General features: G+C 40.4%; 1 protein-coding gene across 1 annotated transcript; it reads left to right on the plus strand.

The window, feature by feature from the left end:
• Nucleotides 1-6: 6 nt before the first annotated feature.
• Nucleotides 7-21,280, plus strand: LOC109433596 (calmodulin-lysine N-methyltransferase). Its single transcript, XM_029873372.2, has 2 exons — nucleotides 7-385; nucleotides 18,321-21,280. Exon 2 carries the CDS (start codon nucleotides 18,605-18,607, stop codon nucleotides 19,646-19,648), a length of 1,044 nt encoding a protein of 347 aa, XP_029729232.2. The 5' UTR covers nucleotides 7-385; nucleotides 18,321-18,604; the 3' UTR covers nucleotides 19,649-21,280.
• Nucleotides 21,281-22,298: the final 1,018 nt, after the last annotated feature.

Here is a 22,298-nt window from a genome sequence, read left to right on the forward strand (position 1 = left end):
CGGTACGAAGCACAGCAACAACAGAGCTAGCGCTGCGCTGCGGTCGGTGGCGCTGAGCGTTCAGTTTCGTCGGTTTTTCGCTTTAGTTGAGTCCGTCGTTTCATTTCGAAAGCATCTCATCCGGTGGATGCTGCATGAGAGAATCGCGCGCGCGGTCAAATTCCGTAACTTTCGGGATCGTTTACAGTGAAATTACTTTTATTTATTCTATTATATAATTAGTGTTGTAGTGTCATAAAAAGTTTTCTAGCAATCGCCAGAGCGAACTACTGTGCCATCGAGTATTATTTAATATATGTGATTGGAATTGTGATTATCAAAATATGTAATTTTACTTCTGCACATTTTTGTGATAATCATCGTTAGGCTTGTTTGCACCTACAAGGTAAATGTGAATGGAATTCCTGCAGATGAATCACTTTTTCTCGTGAGACGAACAGCAACTGCATACTGAATGATTTTACGCCAATAATCTGTTGATTATGCGGAAAGCAGCATGTGTGCTGCCGTCGATACTCTTTTGGCCAAGATTTCATCTGCATTTTACAGCACTTGTGGAGAACGGGATGCACGATGATAATGCCTATGCCAAGCACGGAAGGTCGGTTAGCTGATGTGTTGATATGCAACTAGGAATAATTTTCCTCTTTTCGGCTTTGGATCAAGAAAAGCTGTAGGGGAAAATGGTTTCGGATGTATTTTTGATGATAAATACCCTCCATATTTCGGTGTTTTTTTTCCAACGGGTGAAGAATTCTAGAACGACGGACAATCATGCTGCCCCAAACGGCCATTTCAGTACAAATTCCCCTACCACGAAAAGTATGTAGCACACTATCTATTCAGTGCCAGTTTTCCATTGCGAGTATCATATGTTACCAGAGGCTGTTCTGCGAGCGGCAGACAAATAATAAAACGAGCAATTTGTGATACTGTGATTCGCACACGTACTTATACATGTGCGACCCAGGCCCAGCAATTCGTTGTTGTTGTTATTGTTGTTGCTACTGAACTGAGCCGAAAATGTTGGATTTTCTTGAAAGAAGCCACAAGGAAGAAAAACATTGGTCAGACGGGGTCGGAAAACTGTTTCGTTTGTGCTTTGTGTGTTGAATTGAGCCGACGGGCGGAGACTGAATGACGCGATGGTAAGCATTTGAATCGTTTTTTTTTTCTTTGAAAAATATGGTGCTGTTGCTGTGGAACAGTGATACTGTATTATAGTGGTCAGTGAGGTTTGAATGTCGATGAAATAATGTTCATAATAAAAAGAGCAATTTTAGAAATATTTAAACTTACAGAGCTGAATAGCTGAAGCCATAATAGCATTCTGCTTTTTTTTCTTGAACTGACATCCCATTTGCAAGTAAAAGGGAATCGGGTTGAATACTGTTCCTTTTAATTTATTTCCTTTCAACAAAGTCTGCTTCATACATCAATGTCCTATGAGCACTTCAACAGCTATAACTGAGAGCTTCCTCTGCCAATGATCATTTTCGAACTCGTCACTCTCAATATGGTCTTGCTAAATACCTTTGCGCGTGTCGCTCAAGTTATATGGACTGCAATGTATGTTATGTTGGACCCAAGGATATTCTTTTTTAGTATTTATGCTGTCAGATAAAATTGACCAGAGGTTTGAATTTTATTCTATGGATTTCCTTTAGGACTGAGATCTGGAATAAGATCCAAGATGTTAAGCCTGTGGTTGAGATTCCAACGCTGCTTGAGTTCTAATACAGTTTGTTTCAAAGAAGATTACAAGAAAAGAACTTTGATAGGACTCTGTGATGAATTTATATGAATTTTAATGGTGTTTCCATGGAGAGTTTTTAGATGCGTTTTCAAGAGTGCTCCAAGCGGCGCAAAATGGGATGAACATTCGAGGAGAACTTATTTTTAGAGTGTGGAGGTGGGTTTCGATTGCAGTCAATTGCAGAACTGTGAAAATTGATAAAAATCTTTGCTTGGCTTAGCTTTTTTTTCGTTCTAAACCTCAAATGTTAACCGAAATTGCTGAAATTCACAGGTTATGATGATTTTATTTCCCTGAATATATTTCTAATATAACTTTTCATAATGTCAATATTGGCAAAGCAAAGAAGTTGTCGTTACGCTCTTGAATTTGGAGTCTGAGGTTTCTATAACCATTGATAATATTAACTATTGGGTTTGAATGAATAAATACATTTCTTATTTCTGTTCTGTTCCCTCACTGCGACTAGTGATTAGACCTATTGTAACATTTCCCGTATTCTTAGTGTGCATATTGCATTACTACATTGCAAAAATATCAATTTTTCTAAAGTTTTTGTTTTATTTTCTTGATTGATAATAAGGTCGCACTAGTTACACTAAGAAATCCCCGAATGATTTCAAGGGGGAATGTCAGAAGGAATTCCAGGAGGAGCCTTAAGCTTAAAGAAACTCCTGGATAAATCCATAAATAAACTTCTGGACTAATCTCTGTATGAAGCCCTGAAGAGACTTCTTCAGGAAACTTTGCTATGGTTCAAGAATCTCTCTTGAAGAGATCCCTGCATAAATTTCTAAGAAAATTTCTTATTAGAATTTTCTAGAAATTTCAGAATTAAATCCAGGAAAAATGCCAGGAGGATTTCCCAAATTATTTCAAGCAGGAATCCCAAGAGAATTACAGCAGGCATCCTCAAAGGAATTCTAGTGGGAATTTCTTAAGTAATTCTAGAAGAAACCCCCCAAGGATTTCTAGGAGGTATTAACGAAAAAAATCCAGGAAGAGTCTCTGAAGGCATTCGTGAAGAAATCCCTAAGAGAATGTTAGGAGGAGCTCCCGAAAGAATTCAATCCTCGAAGAAATTCCAGCATCAATTCTAGGAAGAATCACCAAAGGATATCTAAGAGGAATACCCGAAAAAATTCCGTGGGGGATCCCTGAAGGAATTCCAGGAGAAATCTCTGAAAAAAATCAAAGAAGAATCGCCAAAGAAGATCCAAGAGGAAATCCTGGTTATATCCTCGAAGGAATTTTAAGAGCAATCCTCGAAGGAAGAATCCCCCAGGAGAAACCACCGAAGGAATTCTAAAAGGATTTCCAAAGGAATTTCAAGAGGAATCCCCGATAGAGTTCCTGGAGAATTTGTCGAAGGAATTCTAGGAAGGATCACCGAAGGAAATCCAGGAGTAAACCTCGAAAAAATGTAGAAGAAATTTCCGGGGAATTCGATGAAGAATTCCCGGAAGAAATCGATGAGGAATCACCAAAGGAATTCCAAGAAGGAATCCCGAAGGAATTACAAGAAGGAATCCCGAAGGAATTACAAGAAGGAATTCCAGGAATCCCCGAAGGAATTCCAGGAATCTCCGAAGGAGTTTTATGAGGAATCCAGAATAGAAGCCCCGAAATAATTCAAGGCAGAATCTCCGAAGAATTCCTAGCGGGATCTTCAAAGGTTTTCCAAGAGGAAACACCGAAGGAATTCCAAGAGGAATTCCCATTGGAAGTCCAGGAGAAATCACCGAAGAAATTCAAGGAGGAAATCCCGAAGAAATTCTGAGAGGAATCACCAAAGGAAATTCAGCAGGAAACCCCGGAAGGAATTCCAGGAGGAATCCACGACAATATCAAGAGGATTTCTCGAAAGAACTTCAGGAGGAATCTATGGAGAAAGTCCAGGTGGAATCCCCAAAGAATTTCCATATTTTTTAAGGTAATCGAGAAGGATTTATAGGAGGAACCATAAAAAATATCTAGGAAGATTTCTTGAAGGAGCTCCAGGAGAAATCCACGAAGGAATTCCATGGGGAACCCCTGGATTAATTTCAATAGAAATCCCCGAAGGAATTTCTCGAAGGAATTCTAGGAAGGATCACCGAAGGAAATCCAGGAGTAAACCTCGAAAAAATCTAGGAGAAATTCCCGGGGAATTTGATTAGGAATTCCTGGAGGAAATCGATGATGAATCATCAAAGGAATTCGAAGAAGGAATCCCGAAGGAATTACAAGAAGGAATTCCAGGAATCCCCGAAGGAATTCCAGGAATCTCCGAAGGAATTTTATGAGGAATCCAGAATAGAAGCCCCGAAATAATTCAAGGCAGAATCTCCGAAGAATTCCTAGCGGGATCTTCAAAGGTTTTCCAAGAGGAAACACTGAAGGAATTCCAAGAGGAATTCCCATTGGAAGTCCAGGAGAAATCACCGAAGAAATTCAAGGAGGAAATCCCGAAGAAATTCTGAGAGGAATCACCAAAGGAAATTCAGCAGGAAACCCCGGAAGGAATTCCAGGAGGAATCCACGACGGAATATTAAGAGGATTTCTCGAAAGAACTTCAGGAGGAATCTATGGAGAAAGTCCAGGTGGAATCCCCAAAGAATTTCCATATTTTTTTAAGGTAATCGAGAAGGATTTATAGGAGGAACCATAAAAAATATCTAGGAAGATTTCTTGAAGGAGCTCCAGGAGAAATCCACGAAGGAATTCCATGGGGAACCCCTGGATTAATTTCAATAGAAATCCCCGAAGGAATTTCTCGAAGGAATTCTAGGAAGGATCACCGAGGGAAATCCAGGAGTAAACCTCGAAAAAATCTAGGAGAAATTCCCGGGGAATTTGATTAGGAATTCCTGGAGAAAATCGATGATGAATCATCAAAGGAATTCGAAGAAGGAATCCCGAGGGAATTCCAGGAATCCCCGAAGGAATTCCAGGAATCCCCGAAGGAATTCCAGGATTCCCCGAAGGAATTTTATGAGGAATCCAAAAAGGTACCCCGAAAGAATTTCAGGAGGGGAATCCCCAAAGGAATTCTACGAGGAATCTCCGAAGGAATTCTAGGAGGAATCTTTGAATCAATTCCAGGAGAAATCTCCAAAGTAATTACAGAAAAATCCCCTGATGGAATCCCAGAACTCTGAAGGAATTCTAGGAGGAATCTCTGAAGAATTTCCAAGTGGAATACTCAAAGAATTTTCAAGAGGAAATCCTGGATTCCCCATAGGAAGTCCAGGAGAAATTCTCCGAAGTAATTCCAGGAGGAATCCCCGAAGGAATTCCGGTAGAAATCTCCCAAGGATTTCCAGGCGAAGGGGCTTCAACGGAATTTCCCAAAGGGAATCTTTTCGGGTATTCATGGGGAAACCCTGAATTCTCCTGAAGTTATCCTAAGATCCTAAGATTCTCTGAAGGAACTGCTGGAGAGATTTCTGAAGGATCCTCTGTAGGAATCTCTGAAGAAATTCAGGAGGAATCCCCGAAGAAAGATCTGCAAGAATCTTTGAAACTCCTGGAGTAATCTCTGAAGGAACTTTTGCACTATTTTCTGTAAGAACTCCTGTAGGAATTACTAAAGGGACTACAGAATTCCTACACTCATTTCTAAAGAAAGACCTCTTGCAGGAATTCCTGACGGTTTTTTACGGAATTTTTGATGGAGCAATCCTTAAAAGAATTCCTGTAAGAATCTCTGAAAATTTTTCATGAGGCATCCCGAAGTAATTCCAAAAGGAATCCTCGAAGGAGCTTCAGAAGGGATTCTTGAAGGAACTCCTGTAGGAAACTTTGATGAAACTACAGAACGTTAGAATTTTGAAGGAATTTCTGAAGGATCTCCTGGAGGAATCTCTGAGGAAAATCCCAAAGAAACTGTTGGTGGAACGAAAGAATTTTAGGAGAAATCCACGAAAGAGTTCCAGGAGAAATCCCCGAAGGAAACAATCCTTGAAGGAATTCTAAAAGGAATCCCCGAAAGAATTCAAGGCAGAATCTCCGAAGAATTCCTAGCGGAATCTTCAAAGGTTTTTCAAGAGGAAACACCGAAGAAATTCAAAGAGGAATCCCCATTGAAAGTTCAGGAGAAATCACCGAAGAAATTCAAGGAGGAAATCTCGAAGAAATTCTGAGAGGAATCACAAAAGGAAATTCAGGAGGAAACCTCGAAGGAATTCCAGAAGGAATCCATGACGGAATATTAAGAGGATTGCCCGAAAGAATTTCATGGGGAATCCAAGGAGAAGGTCCAGGTGCAATCCCCAAAGAATTTCCAGAATCTTTTTTAAGGAAATCGAGAAGGAATTCTCAAAGGATTTATAGGAGGAACCATCAAAAAATATCTAAGAAGATTCCTCGAAGGAGCTCCAGGAGAAATCCACGAAGGAATTCCATGAGGAACCCCTGGATGAATTTCAAGAGAAATCCTCGAAGGAATTTCTCGAAGGAGTTCTAGAAAGGATCACCGAAGGAAATCCAGGAGTAAACCTCTAAAAAATCTAGGAGAAATTCCCGGGGAATTCGATGAGGAACTCCCAGAGGAAATCGATGAGGAATCATCAAAGGAATTCCAAGAAGGAAGCCCGAAGGAATTACAAGAAGGAATCCCGAAGGAATTCCAGGAATCCCCGAAGGAATTCCAGGATTCCCCGAAGGAATTTTATGAGAAATCCAGAAAATAACCCCGAAAGAATTCCAGGAGAAATCCACGAAAGAGTTCCAGGAGGAATCCCCGAAGGAACTCTAGGAGAATCCCTGATGGAATTCCAAAAGGAATCCCCGAAAGAATTCAAGGCAGAATCTCCGAAGAATTCCTGGTGGAATCTTCAAAGGTTTTTCAAGAGGAAACACCGACGGAATTCCAAGAGGAGTCCCCATTGAAAGTCCAGGAGAAATCAACGAACAAATTCAATTCCTGAAGGAACTTCAGGAGGAATCCCTAAAGGAAGTCTCAGACTAATTTCTGAAGGACCTCTTATAGGAATCTCTGAAGGGATTCGGCGTCGACGTGAGGCAAAAAGTGTCGGCGGCGGCGGCGTGGCGCGGTGGCGCACAGGTCTATTCACTATATTAGCACAGAGAACAGACATCCAAGCTAGAACATATTTTCACTTGAAAGCTGTGTAAGAACTCAAATGTTTTTAGCGTTTCTAGCGCCAACATACAGGGTGCGGCAGGAAAAAATGCGAAAAGTTCAAGGCACTATTACACGCTAAATATGGGATATATATGACTATTTTTTCATGACAGTGTATCAGTCAATGTCTATATTCTAGCACTGAAAAATAAAAATGAACATATTTGATGTTTAACATGTGATAATGTAGGCCTAATAAGCGGATATCAATAAACTGCGCGCCCAATGGTCATTAAACAAAATGACTATAACAGTATCAAAATTAGCACAAATTTGATGAACAACCAGACCACACTGATCCAGAGCCATGTAGTTTCACATACCAGATGAAATAAGTACATATATTTGATGATATTGTAGAGAAAACCAAAAATTTTGTTTTATCAGATGCGAAATTTAGCGACCTGTGTGATTTTCTGCGGTTTGAAAATTCTGGTTGTCTTCATCTTCAGGCGCCGCCCTGTAAAGGTTAGTGACCAAAATGGGAAATTTTTTAATTAACTTTTCAGAAAACTAGCCTATTATAGATCATGGAACGTTGAAACATAGATTGGTTAATGTCAAATGGACGAAAATGAGGTTTGCAGTTGAAAAACACTTTCGCATTTTTTCCTGCCGCATACTGTACAACAAATTGCTACAATCAGACAGTTCTCTTACTTGTGACAAAGAAGGTGCTATGAAGTAACAAGGAACTTCAGTAGCTTTTATTGTGTGTTGAGCAGCCCGAAAGTTGCTTATTATTTTTAGTTAACATTTATTTTACAAATGTTTTCAGTTGGCATATCAAAATTTCTCAAAAATAATTGATTTTTGAGCACTACAAATGTCAAAATTTCCACAAATAAATATATAAACACATGCAAAAAAATCACATTGTTCCCAATATTTTTTTTGAATATTTTATGAATATAGACGGACTTGGTGGTCTAGTGGCTACCGCTTCTGATTCTTATGCAGAAGGTCCTGGGTTCAATCCCTGGCCCGTCCCTTTCATCCTACTTTGTACCTTTCTATCTCTTTATCGCTTTCTCTTCCCTACATATACAATTCATGTATATTCATATGTTCATATCCATAGCTAGAACAAAAACGGGTTGAAAAAGCCCTTTCCCTCCCTTCCAACTTCCTAACACAGTGTCAATCTGTCATATAACGCCTACGAGTTATGCAATCAAGTGAACTGTGCCGCAATATCTTCAGAGTAATAAATACACTAATCTATCACCTTACGCCTGACATCCACACACCAATATGCTAACCTATTGCCAACCATATCCCATCAACACTCCGACATCCGCATGAATTTGTGCTGGTGCAGAGGTATATTCAGTCTGCTGTGGATACAAACGATTGCAATCATCTTTTCCTTCCCCTTCCCAACACTCACCAACACTCACACACTGAAGATGCCTGCTTACTGCTTAGCTTAGTCCTTGGCAGATATCTCATTGGTTTCTTGTGTGAGTATGGCTGGTCTGACGATACTGGTGTAGCATCCACGGGCGGTCAATCAAGCTCAAGTTCAAGCTCTAGATTTTTCCTTCAAGTTTTGCAAAAATCGGTTGATAGAGAAAATAGGAAAAATTACTGTTTTTGAAATTTTGTCGACCTAATTTCCAGTCAGCGATACTGTATTCAGTTTCAATTTATATTTTTGAAAATGTTGCACCTGGGCGTTTTTTTTATTACCGTACGGGTTTGGGCCGAAGGGTCTCAGATTTTCATGAAACTTTTTCCACAGGCAGGGCTCATGGATATGTTTAAGTGTGTGGGTGTCATAAATTCTGATATGCGGTAATTAACATTCTAGGGTGAGTAACCTTCTTTAAACTATGCATATATTCATCTTGTTTCAAAAATAGACGTTTTAACGAAAAATGTTTCCGTTTTTTTGTTATCATGCATGCTTACTCATAACAAAAAATACAATAAACCCCTAACAGCTCCGATTGAGATATTATGAAAATGGAAGCACTTTACTTAAGGAAAAACTTCAGAGAATACAAACATGGCTGCCAATATGGCCCGACTTGGTTCCCTACTCACGTTTTCAAGAGCACCAATCTTGAAAATTTGTAAACAAATGCTCTCGATTTGTAAAAGCTGCCTCTTTTTGGGAGTGAGCAAAGCCAGGAAAAACAAGTGCGGCTTGGCTCGATGCTTTGTTCGTCAGATTTGTGCCTCTAAAGTTTGTATGAAAAATTGCAATGGGATTTCTTGATGTTTCACCTTAAGATGGGTTCCGTTCTCATATATGGAGATGTTACTGTAATTTGTATTTTAGATGGCGCACAGAGAAACAGATGTAACACTAAGAATAACTGATTGTGGAATCGACCGACGAATTGGCAGAGTTATCCCTCTATGATTGTCTTTCGGTCAGGTTGAATTATAAGATACTATTTCAAACCAAGGGTCGAAACGTCGGATTAAATAGTATCACCTCGCTTATAATTCAACCTGACCGAAAAGCCAACCATAGAGACACAGACAAACATACGTAACACCTAGAACAATTTTCGTGAAAATTCATCGCCCAGTTCACACTAGTCTCCTGGTGGAAATGTTTCACAAAACACTGCGTTGTGCAATATCGTCAACAGAAGACGCTAGTGTGAAACGTAAAACACAAAGAAAAATGATGCACGTGGTTCTAGTTGTGAAAGCCACAACTATGAAGATTTAAAATGATCGTTTAAAGCGTGGTCGATGGAAATTTCACAAATGTTACGTCTGTTTATCTGTGATAGAGAGATAACGTAGAATAACATTGAAAAACGTATTCGTTACCACTCAATGCTAATCATGATGTGTTTGGTCGAGCCATCATTAGGTGGCGGTCGTGAGCAATCGTCAAACAGGAGTGAAAACGATACCAGCACCGCAAGTGGTCAATCGATCAACTATCGAATATTTGAATCAACCGTTAAAAAATGGTCGATGGGAAGCGAGTGGAGTGTAACGTCTGTTTCTCTGTGGATAGGGTGAGAATTCTAAAATATTGTCATTGTCTCCACCAAATGGATTCTGTTTAAACGAAAACAGCAGTTAACATAATTATAAACTCTAATCGATATTGAAGAATGGGGCCATTTCTCAGAACAATAAAAATAATACAGCATCATCCATCAAAAGAATCCACTGCGGCACGTAAATTCAGCGCGAAGCGCGCGATACGAGCTGTGGGGGTGGCGTCGAAAATAAAATTCATTCATAAATTTTGTCTCACACCTTACCTACCCCCTTGTTGACTGGGTGGAAAACTAGCATGCATGGATTTGCCACTTGTCTCGCCACAACCCCTAGAGACTGTCTGACACATGGCCAGCGTGAGGTTCGGTAGGCGAACAACAAGTGGAACGAGGTAAATCGTAATTTCGTTACTGCTGACCAATTGAAGTAAAGGGGATAAAACTAGGTACTCTGTCGCCCCGATGCCAATGATGATGCCGATCGTCATCATCATCATCGTCGTCCACGAGCACAGAGTCGATGTGTGAGGAATATGAAGGTGCGTTCCGAAGCGATTTGTTTTTCATGACCTGCCGTGTGTCGGGGTGTCCATACCAATCGACACCAGCTGACAACCGGGTACATTTGGACGGGGCGAGAGCTGGCGAAAAATGTTCCTCCCACCGCCGGCTGCCACATTTGGTTTTCCCAGTTCAGACAGCTGTAGGGAAGAGTCAAGTAAGTAAATCGTCTAACAGCTTGGCTGGATGAAACAAATTGAAAAATGAACCGAGACATGTGTTTCAGTTTTTGGATGATTTGCTGTATGCATTAATCATCTTGGCCTTCGGGAGAATGAGACGGCGACGGGGCAGGGTTTTGCTGAAATACGCAAACAATAAAACGACGTTTTGCAAATTACCCTCAGCCAGGTTTATTATACGAGACAAATAATCGGCTTTTTGTCGAGCTGTTTATGGTTTATGAACTTCATTTTTGAAATCGTTGAAGTTCGTAGTCGTAAATCAGGGAGCCGTTGATGGCCCACTTGAAGTTTTTCTTAATAATAAGGAATAGAACGATTTTGAATGGTTTTCAAGTGGTACTTATTCGCTTACCTTTTGAAATAATGGCACTAAAATGTTTTAAAAGTGCACGTCACAGTTCGAAAGATTTTCTGGTAAGCTTACTCAACCCTCGACAAGTCGCGTTTTCGACCGCCCCCAGCGACACCACGCTTCGTTATTCGATTATTTGATGGGATTTCAGGTGGAGCTTTACGGACCTTGAAGGGGTTTTGGAGGCGTTTCCGGTTACTTCAGGAGGTTTCAAGAAGGTTTTAGGGATGCTTCAGGACGTTTCGGGTGTTTTCAGGGACATTCAGGGAAATTTCTGAGGGTCTTTATAGGCACAGCTGTAAATGTGACGGGTTTGATTCCCGGTTGATCCAGGAACTTTTCGTGAAAGTATTTTCTTTGGACATAGAGTATCTTCTTCATGCATGTCACACGATATGCAAAACGGCAATTGGCAGAGGAAGCTCTTAGTTAATAAGTTGGAAGTAGCATAGCATAGCATAGCATAGCATGAATACTTGCACAAATCTTGGATGGAGTTGCAAAGTTGAATATTTCCATTGACATTGCTGATGTCGCTACTATCTACAATGCCATAAATTCACTCAGCTCCACACACCTGGCCAAGTCCTTGCAAGCATTTATAAATCCCTTCATCAACTTAGAAAGAGCCCAGAACTGAAGCATCTTCCAATAGATGAAAGGATGTTGAAAACAGCGAATTTTCAACTTATATGCAGTTATAAAGTAAATATACTGAAGTAGAATTATTTATAAATAAAAAAATATTGGAAAGATCTCACCAATTGTTGTGGGGTTTTTGTGGTTCAATGCCGATCATCTAATTGTCTTGATTAATGTTCTTCTCTGTAAAGTGTTCACAGTGTTCATGGGGATTTAGAAGCGTTTTCCGAGATCTATGATTCAGAAATGTTAGAAACAGTCTTTGACCCCGGGAGTAGCCGGCACCGGCCCAAAAGGGCGGGCGCGTAAGCTCCAAGCGGATGGGCTGAGCAGACTCTCTTGACTAACGATATCCTAGGCATGGATCAGAGATGATTAACGGGGCCCAAGGGCCCATGGTAGTTGTCACGAGACCGTCTACGGGTGCTACGCAAGGCCTCACGTACGAGTGGAAATGCGGTGTCGAGATGCCCACGGGGCTTGACGAGCTTAAAATATTCAAGTGCTGGTATAATAGGTCTTTGCCAGGCAAGACGGTCCTTTCCGATGCCGTGCTGGTCTCTCGAAACGGATATGGCCGAAGTCTGCAAACCGGAACTTTGGAGTCAAGAAACGCCAAGTTGGCCGTCAATAGCACAGTAAGTTCACTCGCGGAAAATTCTTGGACTCACGATCACGGAGCGCATCCCTCTACACGATGGCTCCAGGCAGACGGGGTTTCATTCGGGTAATCGGGTCATTTGGCTGAATGTCGTTTGGTTGAACGCCATTTAGCCGAAAACCATCTGGCCGAATTTGGTTTGGCCAAATTGTTATCTAAAGAACGTCCAAATTACACAGCGTAACAAAAATTTACTTTTGATCTGTCTCAAGAGCAAACTTATGTGTCTCTGACAGATTTTGGGACGCTGAATCCGAATCCGGGCTCAGATTTGTTCCAGCACGTCACAATGGTGAGCTATACCTCAATTTATAGGGCAAAATAAGCAATCAAAGGATAAAATGGTCAATTAACATCTAAATTAACGACTTATGAAAAATATTTCGTTTTTTACAAATCGAATTTGACAGTTTTAAGGGATTTATTTTAGGTACGATGTTTCCCATACAAGTCACCCTCCAAAAATTGCACGCAAGTTTACATACTGACATAAAATGCTTAAATCTATCAAATTTGATTTGGTAAAACCAGAATATTTTGCACGAGTCATTAATTTAGATGTTAATTGACCATTTTATCCTTTGATTGCTTATACAATATAGTTCCATGCTCAATTGCTTGCGGTCAAAAAAGCCCAATATCGCATATTTTGCCCTATAAATTGAGGTATAGCTCAAAATTTTGACGTTCTGGAGCAAATGTGGGCCCGGATTCGGATTCAGCGGCCCAAAATCTATCAGAGACAAAAAAATGTTGCGGGTAACAAAAAGGGCGCTCAAATTTTAGGGCGAAGATTTTTTTTATCTGTTACATGAGATGTTCTTTTTAGATTTATTTATAGGGAACTGTTTGATATTAAAGCTGCCAAAATGATGATCAGCAATATTTTATTCTTTTAATCATAGAAATTGGCGTTGAAGCTGCCATAGATTTTTCCTTCTTTAAATTAAAGGCTGATGTAGAGAAAAGTGGCATAATGGGCTTTGTGGCAGTGCGATCAGAGGCGTCAGTCATCTAGTGCGGATTCGATTCCTACTCCAGTCGGTGAAAACTTTTCGTCAAACGGAAAATTCTCCACTGGGCCACTGGATGTTATTTCAATTTCGATTCAAAAATTATTTCTATCTTAACAAATACAATTAGTGATTTACATTCAACAATTGAGTATGGAACACCTTGCAGTAATGACATAGAACAAGTACTTATTCAAAGACAACTAATTGACAACTAACAAAAATTCGACGAAAAAGGAAAAATAAAAAAAAAATAGCTTGGGACTGGGTGTTATGTGTGTTGTTCGTTGTCATATGTTACTGCTTGTTCAGTCTGTACAACCTCTGATTGAAGACAGTGTAGCGTCTTTTTTTTTAAATAATCGCTTAATTTCTAAACGGCGTTCGATCAGATAATCCTTTCGGCCAAACGGCATTCAGCTAACTGATCCGGAACCGCTTTCAGAGGCATTTCTAGAAGCTTCGTTATCATTTTGGCAGGGGGTTTCATTATTATCTTTGGGGACGTTTGTGTGCGTTTCAGGTGGATTCAGGGGCTTTTGAAAGCGTTTGAGTAGGACCCCAGTGTCTAAAGCTCCTAGGACCCCCTTCAAGCGCTCCTGACACCCTTGAAAACCTGCTGGAGTCCTGAAAATCTTTGAGACCTCATGAGCCATGAAACACCTTTGAATATCACTGGAACCCCTAGTAACCCTCTCTTAAAGTCCATATAAACCTTCTAAACCTCTAAATACAGTGCGGAAAAAAGTAGCAAAATGATTTCTTATTTCAAAGAACCAAGTTGAATTCTCTTCAGTATATCTAACTGCAAACCCTGACCTGTTTCTGAACCAATCTACTAGTTTTTGCTCAATTGATTTGTCCATTTACATTTTGCCATTGGATTTGAAAAGATAAGCTAATTGATTTCCATTTTCTTTTATTGCAATCATGCACGCACTGGTTGGTTCATAGCGAATGTCAAACGCACAAACACAATATATCACATGGTGAATATTCTCGGGGCCATGCTATTTAGTTTTTTTTTGTTATTGTATGTTGCTTTCATAACAATACGCGCTGCCAACTTCCAGTCGGCATTTCTGAATCATCGCAACGAATCAAGCACCACCTCTGCTGCTGTTTGTGTTAGTGAGATCGGAGAAACGTCAGACTCCCGCCTGCTGATTGGCTGCGACGACTCTGGCGACGGTTTCATCCGCGACGGATTGAAATCGTCGCGTTCGATAAGGGGGAAAACCGTCAATATCAAATGCTACTCGTTGGTATAATGCGAGGATCGCAGCAGTCTGCGAGCGCGCGTGGACGTTTAAAATTTATTTGGCTGTCATTTTTGTGCATCTCTCAATTTTTTATTCAACCGATTCTTTTCATCTAAAACTAAATGTAATTGAATAGTGATTCATAGAAAAGTAATAAGTGTAACAAACCGCAGTAGTGTAACCGCAATTTTGGACCGGGGTTTCCAAGAGTTTGATCTCGCGCGCTTCGAAAAAGTGTTGAAATAGCTCGTGAATTCCGTTCGACGAAGGCTAAATTGATAGTCATCGGTTGTGGAGTCCGATGTCGAAGTGTTTTTGGATCCTTGTGTTGAAGAAAATTTGTGGACAGAAGAAAACTATATGGTTGGATGATTTTGTGGGTTTTTTGAAAGCCGAAGATTATTCGTTCCATTTTTCATCATATTACATGCGAGTGGGAAGAGAAAAGTGTGCTCCGCAGATGTGTTTTTAGTGTAGGGGTTTCGGACGCAGTACGTTGATTCTTCGGGGTTCCGTTCGTCGCGTTTCCCTTCCGCTGGTGTTCAGTTTCGAGGAAAAATTCACTCCCGTGAGCATTTTTGTGTTAACTAAATGTACTGCCGCCGGGGTGGTGCACAAAGGGTCGCCTGTCGACCAAAACAAAGCCGCGGCTGCCAGTAGTGGAGACAGTTTGAACTGCGATGCTGCCACCGGATATACAGGAGTTAATAGTGATTATGTGCGATTTCGAACGAGCAAAATTCAATTGCCGGGAGAGTGTTAACAGTGGTTGGGATAATATTTGGGAACGATCAATAAATTATTTAAGGAAAATAGGAAGACTACCAGTACGGTGGTTTGGGATGAAATTAAACCTGAATCTAAAATAAATCTAAAATCAATCTGAAGATAGTGTATCGTTTAGTGTACGACAAGAGATGGAGCAGTGGAGAGGTGGATTCCTGACTTGGTGAGTTTGTTTCATGCTGTTGTATTGTGAAAGCTTGCTTATATTTTTCATAGTAGTTATGGAAAGTGTGCAAATATTATGTATTTCAACAACCATTTTATATACTTATTTAATGATCATTGTTTGATTCGCAAAATCGGGTTCATGTTGCCATTGTGGTTCTTTGCGATAATCGCCAGATCCAAACTTGGTTCAGGAAGATTTTTTAAATATTTTATTATACGTTTTTCGAAAATTATAATTTAATTTTTTTCCGATAGAATGGCATACTTTTTTTTTTTTTTTGAAAGGTTCCTAGCGGCACGCCGACGGACGTAGAAACCTATCCCATCACTGTACGCACAAGCGTCTCGCGTTTGCGCGGACAACGACAGTTCACTAGGCCTTTGGATAGGATAGAGTACGTAATCCTTCAGAAGCAGTTCACCAGCCGTGCACGGAACATGTCGTCCAGTAAGACACTGTTGCGTACTGACTCAGAAGGTTACGGTAGAAGGTGTGAAAGTTTCGGTTTTGTCATATGGTCAATTTTGTATTTGTTTTTTTTTTTTTGTCATGTCAAGCTTTAAAGAATGCTATTGTTCATATTTATGCTGTGCCCTATAATTCAGTAATCTTTGGTGTGCCTATGATCTGTTAGATAGTCGATGTGTTTGTTATGTCCATTTTCGTTGATCCTTATTTTAGTATTGTTTTTATTATCTTTGAAAGTTGTCTTTCGTCCACATCCCTATCAGCACTATCAGCATCGGTCCAAATAAGTCCATATTAAAGAAAACCTTTCATACACTCAGTCGAAAAATCTAATTTGTCATAAATAGTCTACGTTAGTCAAAGTCGAAGTAGTCAGTTTTTGTCGATTTCGTCTTGATCACACGTTAGCTTCGAATCTATAAGCAAGCACTGTTAAATGCTGCACTTCCCACTATTAGTTACTTAGTTATTTTAAATTGATATTGAAAATTATAGAGAAAATTGAATCACGAAAGCACATCAAATGTTGAGAACTATGTATTAGCAAATTGAATACGCGAGATACTACTAATTATTTCATATTTGAATTAAATTTGTATTTGTATAGTGTATTTGTTAAAATTAACCGAATAGTGGGAAGCCCAGGAAACAGTTCAAAGTCTGCTGACTCAAAAAAGATTCCGAGACTCGTCACAAAACACAAAAAATTGCATTATGATTCACAACGACTCTCGAAACCTTCCCAGAATTCATCGACCGCCGGACCGTGTCAGGAACCCCTGTGTAGAACGACACGCGGAGCTGACGTGAGACGCTATTCCGCCAACGGCTTGCCGGCGACGCTGCTCCTTCACCCTCCGGTAGCCGTTTCGCCAAAGTGCCGGATCGACTCCGGACCACGATTGATCGCCTGTCACCTCCGCCTGGTACCTCGCGTCTGTTCCACCTATTCCGCGATACCACCAGATCTTCGGACAGCGAAAGTAAATTGTATCGCTATTTAAGCTAGACGTAGACAGCATATTTGAAACTCATTTGTTGTTCGAAACTGACAACTGACAAGAATCAATCATTGTAGCAAGCCATGAGTTGTCAATTTACTTAATTAATAAATGAATGCATTGAAATGCATTTGAATGCAACAAAAAATGTTGATACATCAGATGTTTCAAGAGTGATTCACCCCTTGTCCCAGACTCAATAGACCAGAACTGTTTTCTGGGTATAGAAACTACTAGGCCCCAGCAGGTCCCTCCTGTTTATCGAGCATTTCTGATAAATCACCCATACTCCATTTGTAGCAGCCGGTTCGCAATGAACCGTTGGAGGCGCATTAAAGTGTTAAAGGTGATATTTTCATTACAAGAATTACAATTAACATCCTTCACTTTAATACCGTCGAACCCTGTGATCTTGGCGAGGGTTTTTTTTCCGATAGAATGGCATACTTGTAGCAATTTCATATTTTTTATTGTGCTTACTATATGGGCCTCTTTTTCTGTACATTCGGGGAAGGGATCATTATATTTTCTTCTCATTTCAGAGAGCGAGTAATGGCGCTTAAGCCTAGGCTTTGAAGCCAGGACACATGAGAAATGCCTGTGCCCCATCCCAGGAGAAGAGACGTCACCTAAAACGGAGTGTGCATTAACCTTCTTAGCAGCACCACTCCCAACGATTGTACAAACACTATTCCCCTAAACGAAACGGTTGGTACGGTTGTCCCCGTTTCTTCCTTCAATCAATTCAAAAAGGTTTGTCAATCATGTTGTTCATAAGTGGATAGCCTGATTGCCTTAAATTTTTGAATTATCTTCCAAACCATTAGTCTGCACAGTGGGCCTGGCCATTTTAATATTTGTGTCACGTCTCTGACATGCTGCAAATATTAATGCTGACAAGAAAATATCGAAAGAAATTTTGATATTTCGAGGATGCTTTTCAATACTGGCTGTGCAAGCACTAGAATAGAATAGAATAGAAATGCTACTCGTTGGTATAATGCGTTTACGCTATAGTCGTCACATATGTAAATACAGTAGAACGTATAGCTTACAGAAGGAAATTCATATGAACCCTACCTACCGCCCAGTTAGTAAACCGAATGCAATCGAACTTCTGGCAGGGATCTGCGTTTGAGTGGTTTTATTGATCCCGGTCGAAAAGGTTCGATTTCAGTTGCTTTCGTTTCATTCCGCTCAAGTGCCCCGGTGATGAGCCGAGCCAGCAATGAAGGCCTCTCGGGAGCTCTGACTAAGTCAATCACTATTGGTGCACTTATTCTATCATTTGTACCGTTGAAAGGTTTTCCGATATAAATAACCTGATGGTAATGTATTTCGATTGCTCTTTTCGTTACAGGAACCGATGTACCTGGATGTTACAAATTAAGCGAGCGGTCCGTCGTTTCCGCTAGATCAAGCGAGAGCAGACTTTTAATTGGACCTTAAGCCAACAACGAGCGAAAGTTCAAACGGTGATCCCGGTCGTGAGAAGTTCTATGTAGCATGAACGGCTGCTGTCATACATATCTCGCGTTTGTAGGAACGGGGAGCTGAAGTTCGCTATGGTATAGAACCGTCTCCAACTACAACAACGTCGACAACAGCGGTGAAAGATACGACGCGAAAGATTGACAACAGGTGATGTCAACGTCAGAAGGCGGGCGCAGTAATTTAATTAAATCCCAGTACGACGCTATCACGTCGAGCTCTGCTGCGATAGAGCTGCTGACGATAGCGGCCACGGAGCGCCATGGCGTTGGGGACGAGGAGCAGAATGGTGGCGAGGCAAACGAAAATAGTCACCACATTAGCGGTGGAACGCGGAACGATGGCCAGAATAAAACTGTGAACGCTCGACGACGGTGGAAGCTGTTGGCCAAGGCACTGCGACACGACTCTAGTGAGGATGATCAGTTCGCAAAGTTCAACTTGATCGAGTTTGATCGGGCGTACGATGAGAAGGATGAGAATATCTTCGTTTACAGACTTGCCGATCGCTACAGGTTGAAGATACGGCTCATCGGTGAACGACCTTGGACGGCGTCGGAGCTGATCGGATTTAACAATACTGGGAACATTTGTGTGTGGCCTTCGGAAGAGGCCTTAGCTTATTATATTTTGTCTCGATTGAATATTTTCGAAAACACCAATGTTCTAGAGTTAGGCGGTGGTATGACATGTCTTGCAGGGCTTGTATTGGCGAAATATGGTAATCCATCATTTGTACATGTTACCGATGGAAACGATTTATCTGTAGAAAATGTTAGGAAATCCCTGAACATGAACAAGTTTAACTGTACGATTAAAACCTCCGTCCTGAAATGGGAATCAGTATGTCTCGACCAGTGCCCAAGATATCCCGACTGTGGTCGGTATCAGTTTATTCTTTCAGCAGATTGCTTGTTCTTTGATGAATCTCGTTCGCATTTAATCGATGCCATCTGGTTGTTTCTGGCTGATGAAGGAGTGGCACTCATAACGGCTCCCCGCCGGGGACATACTCTGACACACTTCCTCAACGAATGCGTCGCTCGTGGTTTCTACTACGAACTGCTGCACTGCTACAACGAGGCAATCTGGGATAAACATTTGGCACTGATCAAAACCGACGGCTATGACGAGAACATCCACTATCCACTGTTGATTAAAATGTACAAAAAAGATTACAATTTACGGCATATCTGATTGAGGGCAATGGGAGCTCCGGGGTATTGGTGATCTCATAGCACAGATAGTAGGATTTTTGGTAACAATTTGATAAAACCATATGCGCTTAACGTACTTTTGCACCGTAGCGAATGATAGCGTGCTCTAGTCAATTACAAAACGATGGATCTATAAATGCTCTAGAGTATTACGTTGACTATTGATAGGATTAGTTAGGACTAGTGATAATTCGAAATCTCGTAGCCAACACACAGGAAACAATATATGAACCAGACACGAGTTACATGAGAGGATATTCCCATACAGACTGACCTTTCCCGTTGTTAGTTATAATTAATTGGTATATGGGTTTTGATGGCTTCCGGAGGCTCATACTTATTTGATAGGCATAACTACACATTTTATGACCCATGTAGCTCAGACGGTAAATGAACAGTTCTGTTCAAATTATCTGTGTTCGAACTAAAACTTATCGGATTTGTTAAAGAATTTTAAGAAGACCCGATATTCTGATGAATATTTGTCAAAATGCACAATCAAGCCAAAAAAATTGATGGGATAGAGGTGGAGACAAAAATGCAATAAAACGCTTGAGTTTTGCGTTTGAGGTCCATGTGCACAACAGAACATGTGCTCGATGAACAAATTTATGAAATGAAATCCACGTACTCCGGTGAGACTCGAACTCACGACTCCCAATTCGCTAGACGGGCGCTTCTATTCCTTCATTCTACGGAGTCACTCGACTATCTCCAATCTCCAAGAACATGTGCTCGATGTCACGCTTTACTTCCCTTCCGAAGGAAAAGCTCACATTTCGTGAGTTTGTCTGGAGTGGGATTCTATCCCAGGTCCTCGGCGGGAAAGGCATGTGCTTTAACCATCACACCAGGTCCACTCCACTTACTTATTTCATTTTTTTCTTTTTTAGCCACTAAGGTAGTACATGACCAGGGGTTATTTTTACTGTTGTAATGTCCATACAGAGTTTAAACACCATTTTTAATTTTACTAGCACTGTTGTCACTGAAGGCTTCTTTTCTATACTTCGTCGACGGTATGACAAGATCATATGCTGTTGTTTCACATCAACCTATTGGCATTGCTGATAGACATTTCCCAATTATCTATTGCAAAATTTTATTTGTAACACTGGATCTTCTTTTTATGTCATAGACTGAGAGTGCATATATTTAAAATATGCAGGGAATTTTGTGCTTAAAATAAGCTGGGGCCTAAGTAATTTTGATGACCAATTAGTAGGGTCAATGGAAATTCGTGGCCAAATTTCTTAAATTTCGCGCTCCACTTATGCAAATTTCTCGACCCCATATTTTTGACCGTTTTGTTGAAAAAAAAAATCGATATCGCATGCCAAATGGATAATTTATTTAATATTACTCATAACTTTTTCGAAAAAAAAAATTGATGAAAACTATGTATTTAAATGTATTTAAAAGGCCGTAAACTTTTATTGTGCGGATACGGAATCGTGAACAACTTTACACTGTAAAAAGATATCATACATTTATGTATTAAAATTTGGAATTGATGGAAATTTGTAAGGTATTTTTGCAATTTTGTAAAAGCCTAGATGAGCTAGCTTAGGGGTGAAAATCTCGTAAATAAAGTTAATAATAATAATAAAAATATTTTTTTGTGAAATTTTGCCACGTTTCGCGGGATTTTCTAGATTTAGCGGCAGTAGTCCAATTTCGCGGATTTCGCAGCTTCCGCGAAATCATGAATTTCCATTGTCCCTACCAATTAGTCTTGTAGAGGCTTCGAAGACCGTCATAAAACCTAATACCTTCCATTTTGGTTTTATGATGGTTCTAATAACCTCTTCTAGTCTATTTGGCTAAAAATGTTACTTGGTGGCTTTAAGACGAAACTGGAAGCATTTCGACACTGATTTGTCATTTGGGCCTAACTGACTTTTTCAAGTTCTCTTCATCGATCCTCTCTTTGTGTTATCACAGAATGTGTATTGAGTTTCCTAAAGATTTTTTGGTTGAAATGCGAAGAACAGGGATGGCAAAAATACTTTTTTCTCTTTTCCGTTCATCGATACTGGCAGTGAATTAAAAACAGAACAACGGCAGCACCAATACCATCAGACGCCGCGCCGACGGCAGTCAAGCAGACGCTTGATGGTTTTCGCTTCCCCACGAAAATATTTATGAGCAGTCATGCTGAGTTGGGTGATTGCGAAAAATGTCAAATATTTTCAACTGCTAATAACTCACTTGTTTTAATAAATATTTTAAATCGATTTGTACAAATAGCTAGAGCACACTCCTAGCTTTGTGATGCATGTAAAGAAGTTTGTCTAGAAGCGGTTTGACACGCAGAAAAATGCGAAAACGGGAGAGACAGAAATTTTTGTCGTCGTTGTGCTCGAGTACTGGCGCTCTCGCGCTTGGAAACCGTTTCGAGGAAGACGGCTGCAGGAAAAAAATGTTATGACATTTATTTTTCGAACAGTTTGAGTTTGGCTGGGCCTATGATGTTCGTGTGGAAAAATGTCAAATGTACAGCCGATAACCGTTTTTTCCAGTACATTTCTCATCCCTGGCGAAGAATACGACTACATGTTTCTATAGAAACAAAAAGAATGATGATTTTGTTTGTTTTGATCAAGTTATTAGCGAAAGAGAGACTCGAC

This window comes from Aedes albopictus, unplaced genomic scaffold (genome assembly GCF_035046485.1).
Source record: "Aedes albopictus strain Foshan unplaced genomic scaffold, AalbF5 HiC_scaffold_35, whole genome shotgun sequence".
Taxonomy (NCBI): domain Eukaryota; kingdom Metazoa; phylum Arthropoda; class Insecta; order Diptera; family Culicidae; genus Aedes; species Aedes albopictus.

What these genes read in the sequence shown, in the direction of transcription:
- LOC109433596 (XM_029873372.2), top strand. Translation starts at nt 18,605, where the DNA reads ATGTCAACGTCAGAAGGCGGGCGCAGTAATTTAATTAAATCCCAGTAC.